This window comes from Maylandia zebra, linkage group LG14, assembly GCF_041146795.1.
Source record: "Maylandia zebra isolate NMK-2024a linkage group LG14, Mzebra_GT3a, whole genome shotgun sequence".
NCBI classification, from domain to species: Eukaryota; Metazoa; Chordata; class Actinopteri; order Cichliformes; family Cichlidae; genus Maylandia; species Maylandia zebra.
Window position 1 is genome coordinate 23,933,003 of NC_135180.1, and position 12,467 is coordinate 23,945,469.

At 43.4% G+C, this 12,467-nt stretch overlaps 1 protein-coding gene across 1 annotated transcript; it reads left to right on the top strand.

Moving 5' to 3' along the window:
- Positions 1–3,502: 3,502 nt before the first annotated feature.
- LOC101486177 (alpha-(1,3)-fucosyltransferase 4-like) lies at positions 3,503–6,267 on the top strand. Its single transcript, XM_004543637.2, has one exon. It carries the CDS (start codon positions 3,922–3,924, stop codon positions 5,080–5,082), a length of 1,161 nt encoding a protein of 386 aa, XP_004543694.1. The 5' UTR covers positions 3,503–3,921; the 3' UTR covers positions 5,083–6,267.
- The last annotated feature ends 6,200 nt before the right edge of the window (positions 6,268–12,467 follow it).

The window sequence follows — 12,467 nt, forward strand, 5'->3', positions numbered from 1 at the left end:
CCTGCTCAGCATTTATCTACATGCCACGGAGCATGAGTGGATGTTAATTGCTTAATTGTACCATGCAGTGCACCTGTGTGGAAACATCTGCACTGGCTGTGTCTCTCCACTCATTTATTCAGGGTTTTTCTTTTAGATAGCCTCATTTATTATTGCAGATGTTTTGCTTTGCACGGGATGACTAAATTAGTCAGATATTGTGATTGGAGTGCCTTTGTTTATCCGTGATGCAGTCCATGTTCAGTACAAGAAAAAAGAAACACTGTGGCAGACATGAGGCAAAAAAATAAATCACTCAAAACTCTGGAACAGTGAAATATTTTTAAAATCTTCCTTTCAAAATCAGTCATTACAAATAAGGGACAGTTGTATAAATAGGATAGACCATAAAATAATTAACAATAACCCATGACTAGACTCTTATCTACGCACATAAAAAGCGTTTTCTTATCAGCGAGACCATTAAATGTTGCTGTGGCTAATGGTCACTTATCCAAACAGAACAGAGGTCTTACGCTTTTTATTTACATGAATTGTTCCAAGTGTTGATGCCAAATTGTTGTCAAGGTGTAATGTGCTAATGTAATTTAGCTTTAAAAGAAAAAAAAAAGATCTTTCTAAAAAAAAGATCTTTCGCACAAGTCTGCAAGCCGTGAACATTACCAGTCAGTTGATTTTGTGCTGCGCTCTTCTCAAACTCCGCATTTCAACACACAGCATCTCCATGAGGATTTGACTGAAGCTTCACTTGGCTCTGGATTACTTTGAAGCAGCAGGGGGTGCACAGTGTAAGTCGGAACAAGTAACAGTCAGAGTTATCAAACTGCCTACAAATGATCGTGTTCCTGCTACAGAGGTTCATGCATGTTTGCCATGAATGACACGAGTTCGGTGGGGTTTTTTTCTCCTTTTCTAACTTGCCTTTTTATTACTCTGTGGTTAAAATTAGAGGGGAGGAAAAACAGCTCAAATTGCTCATGACACGAACAACAGGAGGAACATGTTGTGATTTGGAAATTTAACGTCTAAAAAGCCTCATCAGTACTTCTGGTTAAAGTTTAAATGTATAGAAATAGGCACAGATTCTGTGTCGCTGCCATTATACAACTAGAGCCAGAGCCACGGGCTAAAAGCAGCCTTTCTGTCCTTTAGCTTTCCCACTTTTCTCTGTTTATGTCCCTTTTCCTCCTGCTCATTGACTCTGCCTGTAAGGTGCTTTTAGCGGGCCTTGTGTGGCCGGGTTAGAGATGGATGTGTGGCCCTTGGGAGCCGCAGGCAGAGTGCAACACTGATCATGTCAGACAGGCTGGGGAGGCTGCATAAGATCATCATCACCCAGCAGTGGAGTGAATCGCCGCAGTGGCACTTTCACACAACCTCTGACCTCCGGTGCAACCTCTGAGGTCATGATCAAGGTCAGGGGTCAGCGAGGGCCTCAGCGATCGTGGCGTCCGCAGGCCCCGCCTGGCTCTTCTTCTCCTTGTTTGTGTTCTCTCCTTCATTTTTCTCCTCTCACTTTTCTCTTCCCCTCATCTTCTATCTGTTTCTTTATCGCTCACGCTCTCTGTTCGCCCCGGCGGGACCAATTGAGACATCCAATCCCCTGGGAGTGTGAAAAGGAGAGCAAGAGAAAATCAATAGGGAAGATGAGTGAAGACCTGGAGGTCCCATCAAAAACTGAATGCTTCTCTGTGTGCTGGCATGATTCACACATCCACAAAAACACATACAGATACACAGCGGTATTGCTTTTGAGAGACAGGAAGGCAGCAGTAAACAGCAGTCTGGAAATCGTAGCAAACAACTGGATGGGTCTGCAAAACATCCAGTTTGATGGCTTCCCAGGTCAAAACAGAGTGACATGAAGAGCTCTTCTGTCTGTTTTGTGTGTGTGTGTGTTTTTCTGTCCTTTTATCTAGATTGCATACATGTGCCCACAAGTCTGTTGTTGGAGAGATGTTTGAACCAAGAAAGACGCAATATCGATCTCTCCAGAGAGATTCAAGGTCTGCAACAACAAGTGAAAGAGCACGATGTCACATAAGTTCTCTTCCAGCAGGCGAGACGACACAAACATAAATGCCAGGCTTTGTGTGTATCGTCGTGGCTGTAATCTGAGCTGTGCAAAATGTCACCATATCACCAATCAGCTCGACTTTAATTATAGTACATTTACAGACACATTTGCATGGCTTTGTGCTGCATAAAAGGCTTAAAATAAATAAAACTGAACCAATAAAAGGAAAAAGCAAACTCATCCCTATGTGTCATTTCCTGCACTCAAGAGCCTCTGCTATTTTGGAGAAGAAGCACACATGTTTATAATGTTAAACCTCACTACTTGTCTACATAACTTATGTCTGGGTAGATTTCTTCCCAACACAAGATAACCCCAGGCAGGACATTAAATGATTGGCTGAAAATAGAACTGTTCAGATGAAAGGGAGAATAAATAATGCACAGAGAATACAAAACCTCTTATGGGGATAACTAGTCGTGCATGCACATGCACACATTTCTTCCATGGTGAAGAAAAGTGAATGGATGTAACAGGAAGGAGGAGGACCCAGCGGAGACACACATGCTTCTTGCTTCATCTCCTCCCACTCCTCGTCTGCCATTTTTTTCCGCTCACATTCAGACTTCATGACATACTCTGTGTCTGTGGGGAGGAATAACATCGTCCCAGTCACGGCGTGTTTTTCCTGCCCACCAGAGCTCAGACACAACACACAGTTCACGGTTTCCATCCCTGCTGCCTCATCATTTTTTATGAGTTTTGATCAGAATGGATTCATATGATGACAACAGCCTGGACAGCTGATCCCTTTACAGGGAGAGTAATACGCCATTGTGTTAACAACTTTTTTTAAAAAATTTGAAATCACCAAATGAAAACAGTGAGTCACGTCGTAGTTAGAGGGTGTTGCAATGTTGGGTTATATCTAATAAATAAAACATTCAAGACAAACCTTTTCAAAGCACCGCTGCTGCATGACTAATTTGCAGCTGGGATGTTTATTCATTGGCGAAATTAGACATGCACGTTTTGAGGAAGATCCTTAATGTCACTACACACACAGCAAACGGCACAGGACGGCGCACGGGCAAGCTTTGCGCTTGTGTAGGGAGACACCAAGTGGTCAGTGACAAGTGTAGCGTCTCACAAGAGGCCGTGTCAAGTTTTCAGGGGCCAAAGAACTGCTGCTGACAAGAGCTCCCGTCTGTCATCCTTTAAAATGCGAGGGATTGTTTACACGACTTAATAATCATAAACAGTAGTTCAGGGGTTAGAGCCATGCAATAGTGTTCAGTGTTACACTTTCTGCACGCTCGATTTAAACCTCAGTCTTACCTTGTTTGGATTATACTCGCAAACTGACTCACGAGCCGATTTCTAAAGGGCCTTCTAATTAAAAAACATTTGCTTGTTTTATGAGCGGATCGCCGCGCCCTGGGTCAAGATGTTTACGCTAAAAGTGCCCGAAAAGTCCTCCGACAGTCAACAGGCCTCACAAAGGCCCCATTCAGCTGTAACTGGAACCTACGCTGCCACGTCAAGTATATCCTACAGCACAGGGACAAACTTTTGCTTTTACTTTACATGAGCCATGACGGTAGTTTGAAGTTTCTCGACGAGTCGGACAGGTGAGACAACAATGAGGCAACAATAGAAGGAGTATTTTGGAGCTGTGGGACGCCATTAGCTTTATTGGCTTAACTGTACCTTGCTCTCTTTATCGCACCTGAAACTACAATGACTTTAAAAGTAGAGCACACTGGGTGTGACTGCACGACTGTAATGGACTCCGGTGTTTAACCTACTTTCCCCGAAAAGCCTCAAATGGCTGTGCGGATGTCTCAAAGACGCAAACTGATATTACAGCAGTTTTGGAGGAATCCGCAGGGTGAAGGGCGTCGATGGGAATTGGGGATCTCTGGAGACCAGAGGGCCGCCCCTCAATTGCAGCTCACGGAGCAGACAGGCGCTCAGGGTTATTCCGGCGGAAAAACCACTGCGTGTGTGTTCTCACAGGGGTCTGCTCCTCTGTGTGCGTGGCCACCGTGGTTTTCCTGTTACTCGTGGGAGTCTGCCTGCTCTACCTGCCGGATGCATTAGCGCCTGACCCGCTGGTTTCTCTCAGCCCGGTGACGCTGCTGATTTGGACGCATCCATTCGGTCAGTATCGAGAACTTCCGGACTGCCTCGAGCTGTTTCAGATAGACGGCTGCACGCTCACGGACGACGAGCTCAGGTACCCACAGGCTGACGCCGTGATAATTCACCACCGGGAGATTGCCACTGGCTACGCCGATCTCCCACCAGAACCGCGGCCACCTGCGCAAAAGTGGATATGGATGAACTTCGAGTCTCCCACGCACACGCGTGGACTCTGGCGTTTAGGGGGTGTTTTTAACCTCACGATGAGCTACCGGACAGACTCGGACATTTTCCTCCCCTATGGGTATCTGGTCCCCCTCGCGCGCACAGAGAGGGCTCTCCAGAAGAGCTTTGCGCTGCCGCTTCGCGGATCTTACAGCTCCAAACTCCTGCGGTCACGCTTCGTGGCCTGGGTCATCAGCAACTGGTCGGAGTCCCAGGCGCGCGTGACCTTCTACTACCAGCTGCGCCAATACATCCAGATCGATGTGTTCGGGCGCGCGGGCTCGCCGTTACCGACAGGCAGCGTGGTGCCGCTCGCCAAGCGGTACCTGTTCTACCTGGCGCTGGAGAACTCCCAGCACACCGACTACATCACGGAGAAGCTGTGGAACGCCGTGCTGGCCGGTGCAGTCCCCGTGGTGCTGGGTCCGTCCAGGCAGAACTATGAGCGTTTCCTGCCCCCCGAGGCCTTCATCCACGTGGACGACTTCCCCTCAGTGGAAGAGCTGGCCCAATACCTGCTGATGCTGAGGCGGAGCCCAGCTCAGATGAGACGGCACCTGGACTGGAGGAGGGGCTACGGCGTACGCCAGCCGACCTTCTTCAACGAGCACTTCTGCACGGCCTGCAGGGCGGTCAGGAAGACCAGAGGCAGGACTAATGTAGTCACAGACCTGACACGTTGGTTCCACTCGTGAAAACATGCATCAGACCTCAGCACCTGTTTGAAATGACGGCAAAGCCGAGAGATAAGACCGTGAGAGGGGAAAGATTTACTAACCACATGCTGCTTCCAGAGTTTACAAATCAAATCTTTTGATCATCAGTGAAAGAGTATATTTAATTAAGGTGATTTATTAAATAGTGTAATAACTTAAATACATTTATGATCATTGATCTTATCTGAGTGAATTCTTCTAGAAGTTATTTTTTATCTTAATTAATTAATTTATTTTAACTGACTCCCATCTAGCCAGTAAGAGTCCTTCTGATAAAACAGTTGGAGTAGAGTTAACCTTCTGCACCAGGGCTTAACAACACAACATCTGTAATTTAGACCAGCGGTGTCAAACATAGGGCCTGGGGGCCAGAATCGGCCTGCAAAGACTCCAATACGCTCATCTGGACACCTTTAGAAAATCTGAAGGAGTGCATAGTATTTGAACTTATAATTGTATTTTCATAAGTTTTACAGCTTTTCCAATTGATAAGGTGCTTTTAAAAAAAAATGTGAATTCATAAAAATGTTATATTTTGTAATTACAGGAGAGTCAGTGCAATAAACAACCAGAACTTTTTATGTAATGTAGTTTCACTGTTCTGGCTCACTTAAGATTAAATCGGGTTGTATGTGGCCCACACTGTAAAATTAATTTGACTTGGCTGCTTGGCAAAATTAAAGTGTGTGACAAAGAAGAAAGACCACAGTCTTCAGATAATATTATTTTATTTTTATTTTTTTAAAGTGACCAAATGTTCATGTGTGACTGTGACTATATATTAAAAATATCTGAGTGCCTGCTAATTTTGTTCAGGTTTCACACCTCTGTGACGCAGCTTTTACCTGATAGTGAGATGGGAAAAGAAAACATGAGGAAGAACAAACAAATATGCTAGTGCAGGAAATAAGCTTTCCGAGAAAGGGCACACATGTTTACCTGCAACTTCCTCAAGGTGACTCAGAAAGAATGCCACATGTCCCCACCACAGCCTGCTCTTTGTGTCTGCACATCACTAATCACTTTATTGCAGCGCTGTTCCTGCTCTGAGTCATTTTTAAAGGTGTCATTAGACCCCAAACCTAATACTGTTCAAACCTGAGGCGCTGGGGTTTTGCATTTTTCATTTAAGATTGCATAATAAGCACACGCGCACGCTCGTTTTGCTGATATTTTTACTATCTGTTATATATTGTTGTGGCTTCGGCTGTGGCAGTAATGCAGAAAACGAGAAAAAAAACAAGGGAGGAGGTGAACACATGTGCATCAGCAGTCACTTGATAGGACTGCTGATGATGTGATGCAGATCATTTAAATTTACACCTCTGCATTGGGGCCGTGGCACAGAATTAACACTTCCCACTGTCAAATGAGACATTTCCTACAGGCGTCAAATAATGTTGTTCCCCATAATGAGCTGATGCCTCAACAGCTGGTGAAACCACTCACGTCTATCAGCAATAATGGTTTCAGATGGCCAGAACAGCCAGAGCCCTTATCCCTGTCTTAATCCCATTCATGCGAGCATATCTGGTTACTGTTAGTACTGGTTACCATCTTTGCTTTCAAATATAGATCCATTAATCTATACCTCTCCACTGTGGACAGAACAGGTGCTAGACAGCTGACATATGGACACACAGAAAGCAGACTTCTCTTAATGTGCATTAAAAAGCGCATCTGATCACTGAGAAGACTACAAAAGGAGCTACACAGCGGTAACACCCTGAACAGGATATCTGACATGCTTATTATACATATTTCCCTGCAAACACTGTGATGCTTAGCAACTTTTATTTATGTGTCTCATGCTCGTTTAATTAAAATTTGTGATTGTGTTTACACAGTAATCAATATGACTGTCACGATGCTTCTTGTTAAGCATTAAATCTTACAAATTAAGAAAAAAAAATATGCAGAAATACAATCAACTGCATGATCGTTTATAAACGATCTCCAATCTCTGTGATGTTTATGCTGACTGACACAGGTTGCCACCCAAGCTGTTTTCACTTAACCGAACCACAGCAGATCTGGTATCTCAGTGGGCATGTGTTACAGGCACCAACAAGAGGCTTAAAAAGAAGGAGACTTGAGTTCTGAGTAGAAACAGATCCAGGAGTTCAATGAGGTTAGAGTACAGATGCCAGTGTGTGTGTGTTTGTTTGTTTGTGCGTGTGTGTGTGTGTGCACGCTAATAGGGCTCACTCCCTTTTGCTCTGTGAAGCTGAACTGCCTCTTCTGGCAGTTTGCATCCTCTGCTAGCAGGCTTTCACAAATATGGACCAGAGCTTAGTCAATATCATACATAAGAGATGCCAAAGAGCTTCTTCTTTGGCTCTATTTTTAAACAATTTCTTGAAATGCAGACGATAGATGAAAATGTGAGTTTAAGTAAAAAAAAAAAAAAAGTCTGTTATTAACTGTTGATCAGCTTGAATTAAAATAAAAACATCAAATTTTATCACCTCTTTTTAAAAATCTATTTGTGTTTTCAAAATGTGTTTATATTTGCATTTACCGGTAGATGTTCTATATTTGTGAACCATATGCCCACAAAGTGAATACAAACCAAAGAATTTATTTCTTCCACATATAATAATAACTTAAAGCTAGTCAGATATTAATATTTTAAGTCATAGTCATTCATATTTAAAGATCACAGACTAGGTTGATTTTAAAAGTATCCTTAATGTTTTTTATGGGTTAAAAAAATAGTTACCTGAATGCACTCACAGAAAGGATTCTGGTGTGTGCTGCAAAGTCCAGATTTGTTAGCATCAAAACATTACGTTTTAGCAGGGTGACACAAAAAGTATCATCTCAAGGTGAGTCAGTGCAGTGTGCATGGATGTCTTTGAAATGAACAGTCCCTGCTCGCAGCGTTACCTGTGTTTTGTCAGAAACTGACCCCGAGCAGACGATTCTCAGTGCCTTCGAGGTCTTTGACCCAGAAGGAGCAGTAGTTCCTCAGGATGGGCGGAAAAGAGCGACTGTGAGATATTATTCACAGTTTTTACAGCAGAGACTCGGTGACCCTTCACAGGAATTCATCACACAGATAACAACGAATTAGACCAATAAAGGAGGCGTTTCATGATGATGCAAAGCTCAGCCGAATGTAAAGTCAGAGAGATTGAAACAGTGATTCTTGTTCCTCGTTGCTCCCCTGCAGCACGAAATAACACCTCATGTCACGGGCTGACAAGTTTACAGAGGATGAGGTGAGTCGTTGCTTGGCAACAAGGTGAAATATCGGATGTATCAATATGAGATACAAGTGGTCGAGATACTTTTGAACAACTATAAAGTGAGCCTTGATGAATACTCGGAATAAAAGGCAATTTGATTATTTAAAGCCCTTAAATACCCGCTGCAGCTTATTACAAAGATCCTTCACGGCTCCTTCTTCAGTAACAGTGCCATTCATAACCTACATGTCCCCTGGCTAGAGACACAGTAATCTCATTTGTGCAGCAACAGATGTTTCTCTTAAAAACATCCGTTGACTGGGGAGTGAAAACTATGCCTCTCATTCTCTCGGGAGGGTTCAAAGAGACCAGTATAATCACTATGAAATTTGTCACATTTGTACTGGTTTAAAGAGATATGCAGACTTACTGCAGACTCGCTATGTTGTAAAACAGCAAAAGCTCTCCTTCTCTGTCCCTCTCACACAGCCTGCACATATTTTATAAGGAAGCTTTCATGTTCTGTTTATCAAAACACCGCGAAGGGGGGAGGTAAGGGGGCCAAGAAAATGCATATGAAACAACAAAACCCCTCGACAAATAAACAGCACAGTGTTCCCATGGCAGCGCGTTGCATTAATCTGAAGGCTGGTTTCCCATGGCTGTGTCTCACTGCCCCATAGACCTCCACTCTGTCTCACTGATGGCTCCTGTGATTGCAATCATCCATCTTACTGTCAAAAGCAAAAAAAAAAAAAAGAAGGGCAAGAAAGGGGAAATCGCACACACCATCTCGCTCTCGCTCCCTTGTGTCCAGCAAACAAGGCACCCCAATGTGAGCAGAGCCGACACATGGACCACAGGCCCTCTGCATTGTGTGTGTGCCCGGGCTTGTATGATTAACAGCGAGAACATGTGTGGGTGTGCATCTTTGGTTGTCTGTGCCTGCACTATACTGCATGATCAGTCACTGGAGTGTACACGGGGGGGAAGCGGTGGACATGTCTGATCTTGCAGCTGATCAAAAGCACCAGAGACTTGTTCCCTTGTGGTCGTGCGAGCGGGCCCTCATATCAACACGTCTCTGTTCAGTAGACAGGAAAAACAAGAGGAGAGAGACAGACAGACAGAGGAGGAGGAGGAGGGGTACTTGAAGAGAGAGACAGAAACAGGCAGGCATAGCAAAGATGAAAGGATGCATAAAGAGGCCAGAGTGGAGTATGACAATGATACATAACCGCACTTATCTCTCTGTTCTGATGAGCTAATTGAAAGGCAAAAGTCAGCTCTGTTTGTGTCTGTAGATTTAACAGCGTGCGTGATCCTTCGATGCAAACCTGACAGCAACTGTCTGTAAAACGCTAAATGTGGAGAAAGAAGAAAACTCTGATGTCTATAAACTTCCCCTCGGGATGCGGCTGGTTACCTTAACTACAAGACCTTGTGTTGTGTGATCACCCACAGAGAAGACAAAGAGCAGGAGCGAGAGGAAGAAGGGGGAAAAAAGGAGGACAAAGGGAGGAGGAAGATGAGGAGGTGGAGCTTCTGTGAAGCTTCTGCTTGTAAATTGTCTGGCCACGCTGTGAAGTTGTGGTGTGAGAATGTAATTATGTGCAATAAAGTGGTGATCCTATGAAATGAATCCCTTTGTTGTTTGCAACTTTAATCTCACTCCAGTATAACCAACGCAGAGACGTTTCTGCTGAGCCCAGCGTTTTGCAAACGGAACAACAAAGCCCACCTGAACACGATTTAGTGTAAAAGATAAAGAGACGTGCACAAACACACCAGAACAGATGTATTTAAAAGGTAGACTCAACACTCTAAAACATATGATTACTTATGACACCGAAGACAAACAGATCGGCCTATTGTCGTGATTAACGACTAGATCAAAACTTGGATCTTGTCGTAAACTCGCTTCCTTGCCAAAAGTCGTAGAATGAGATAAAACACATTCTCATGTCTGAACAATAATAGACTGTATATAAAGATGGACACAAGATAGTAGGTTTGATTGGTTTGTGAAGTCCCATTTTAAGGCCTTGACTCAAAGTTTGTATTAGTTGCCTGGTTGGCTAATGCTAGCAAGCTTGTTTAGCTAGGTTTACTGCAATGATGCATCACATGACACAGGTCCCTGCTAATTAATGTCAATTAGTAATGCACAGATTCTTATAAAAAGTACAATTTTATTCACAAAAACTGGATCACAAATTTGTTGGATACTCTGTACTTAATAATGTGAAATAATGTTTGGATTAAAAATCCTACAGAAAAGATCAACACCACAAGCACAGCTCAGAGGTCCAATTCTACAAGTAGTTGGGACCAATATCCTCCTGTCATTCAAAGCAGCTAAAGCTCCTAATAATGCAAACTTTAAGGCTTAATAAAGAGTTATGACCTTGTAAAGTTGTTATGAAAGGAGAAGTTTTTCTGTGAGCTTGCTTATGGTCGCCTTTGCAAACGGAGTGAGCCATGAGCCACAGTTTGGTGTCATTTCAGCTTGTCCTCCATCGCTCAGCTTTCTGTAACCTGGTGCAAGCTGCAGTGTAAAATCCTGCTGCCCTTCACTGCCATTTCAGTGATATTGCAGTGCTTAAGAGGGCAACTCCACAACAGCTTGAAAAGGTGAAACTTTCTGGAGAAAAATCCTCTGCAGTTTCTTTGTGTCCTGGTTTGATTTCTTCTTCTCCCATAGAGATGTCTCACGTCACATCATCTGCACAATTCTTGAGAGTTGCCCATCATTTTGGATGTGATACAACCAACAATCAACAGGAAAAAAATGTATGGATGCTGCCAGTTGCTTCCAGGCAAAGCTGGTTGTGGGGCTTATTACTGCGCGGTTGCTAGCAGCCACCTCTAGTTTGGATGGAAGACATCGACTTGTCTGCAAAGCAGTACTGACTACTTGCCAAGAGGTAGTAAAAAGCTGTGCCTCAGCACTTTCACTAAAGCTCAGAGAGCAGCTGGCAATTGCAAATTACAGGTAACTGTGTCAGTCTGCTAGAAACCAAGGAGGCTTCTACCAAGTGGTTGGAGAATGCACAGTTTGGGGTCTCTGACTGGTCTCTCTCTGTAACTGGGACGTTAGCAATTGATTGGTACCACTCACCAACTGGTAGCTTGTCCCTCCACTGTCACCATGATCGTCATGTCTCTAAAAGGGCTAATAAATTAGTGATGGGTCGTTCGCGAACGAAATGGCTCTTAGAGCCGGCTCTTTGACGTGAACGACGCGAGCCGGCTCCTTATCGCGAGCCGTCACGTGGGTTTTTTTTTTTTTTTTTTTTCTCTCAGCCTCACTCTGCACGCGAGCCTTGTGCTTTACGCTGGGCAGAGGGGGGAGGGGCGGTAGTTACACTCAGTAGCACAGGAACAGAGCCAGAGAGAGAGAAAGAGAGGCAGGGACAACAACATTAGAAAGGTATAGTAATCATCCACAACTATTTTCGGTTGCAGATGATAAAGGATTGAGAAAGTTTATTCATGCAGGTCCATATGACAGAGAATATGCATGTTCTTTTAGTTTTCATATTATAATTTATATTTAATTGTGTTGTGGTTTGCAGTGTTTTGTGTTCTTTTCACTTTAAATTTGTGAAAGGAAAAAGCTGAAAATTTAAATAGTTAAAACTTGAAATGTGAATAGTTGATTTTTGTATTATATGATTTATTTATTACATTTTATGTGGAGTGAATAAATAAAAGTATATTTACGGTGGCCCCTAGAGACAAAGCACATACAAACTTCAAATCACGTGCGAACTCTGAAGCATGTACAAACTCCAAAACACGTAAAAACTCCAAAACACGTAAAAACACGTACAAACTCCGAAGCACGTAAAAACTCAGAAGCATATAAAAACTCAGAAGCACATAAAAACTCAAAACACGTACAAAAGACAACAGAAGTGCTCCAGGATGCTGGGCGCAGTGTTGAGCCTTTGTTATCTTGTGGCTACACAAGCCAGCAAGTACCAACGACCGGATTTGGTGTGTGGTAATAACAGGTAAATGAACTTTTTTTAAAATTATTTGAATATATATATGAGTGCCTGTGTATAAATACACAAACAATACACACATGCTTTCAATTGTGTAATTTAAGTGATCTAGTAGCTCTGCTTTGGAAGTTCAGTTCATGCTAGAAATGTGTTTTGGAGT

Coding starts and splice junctions, on each gene's coding strand:
- LOC101486177 (XM_004543637.2), top strand. CDS start 3,922: ATGGGAATTGGGGATCTCTGGAGACCAGAGGGCCGCCCCTCAATTGCA.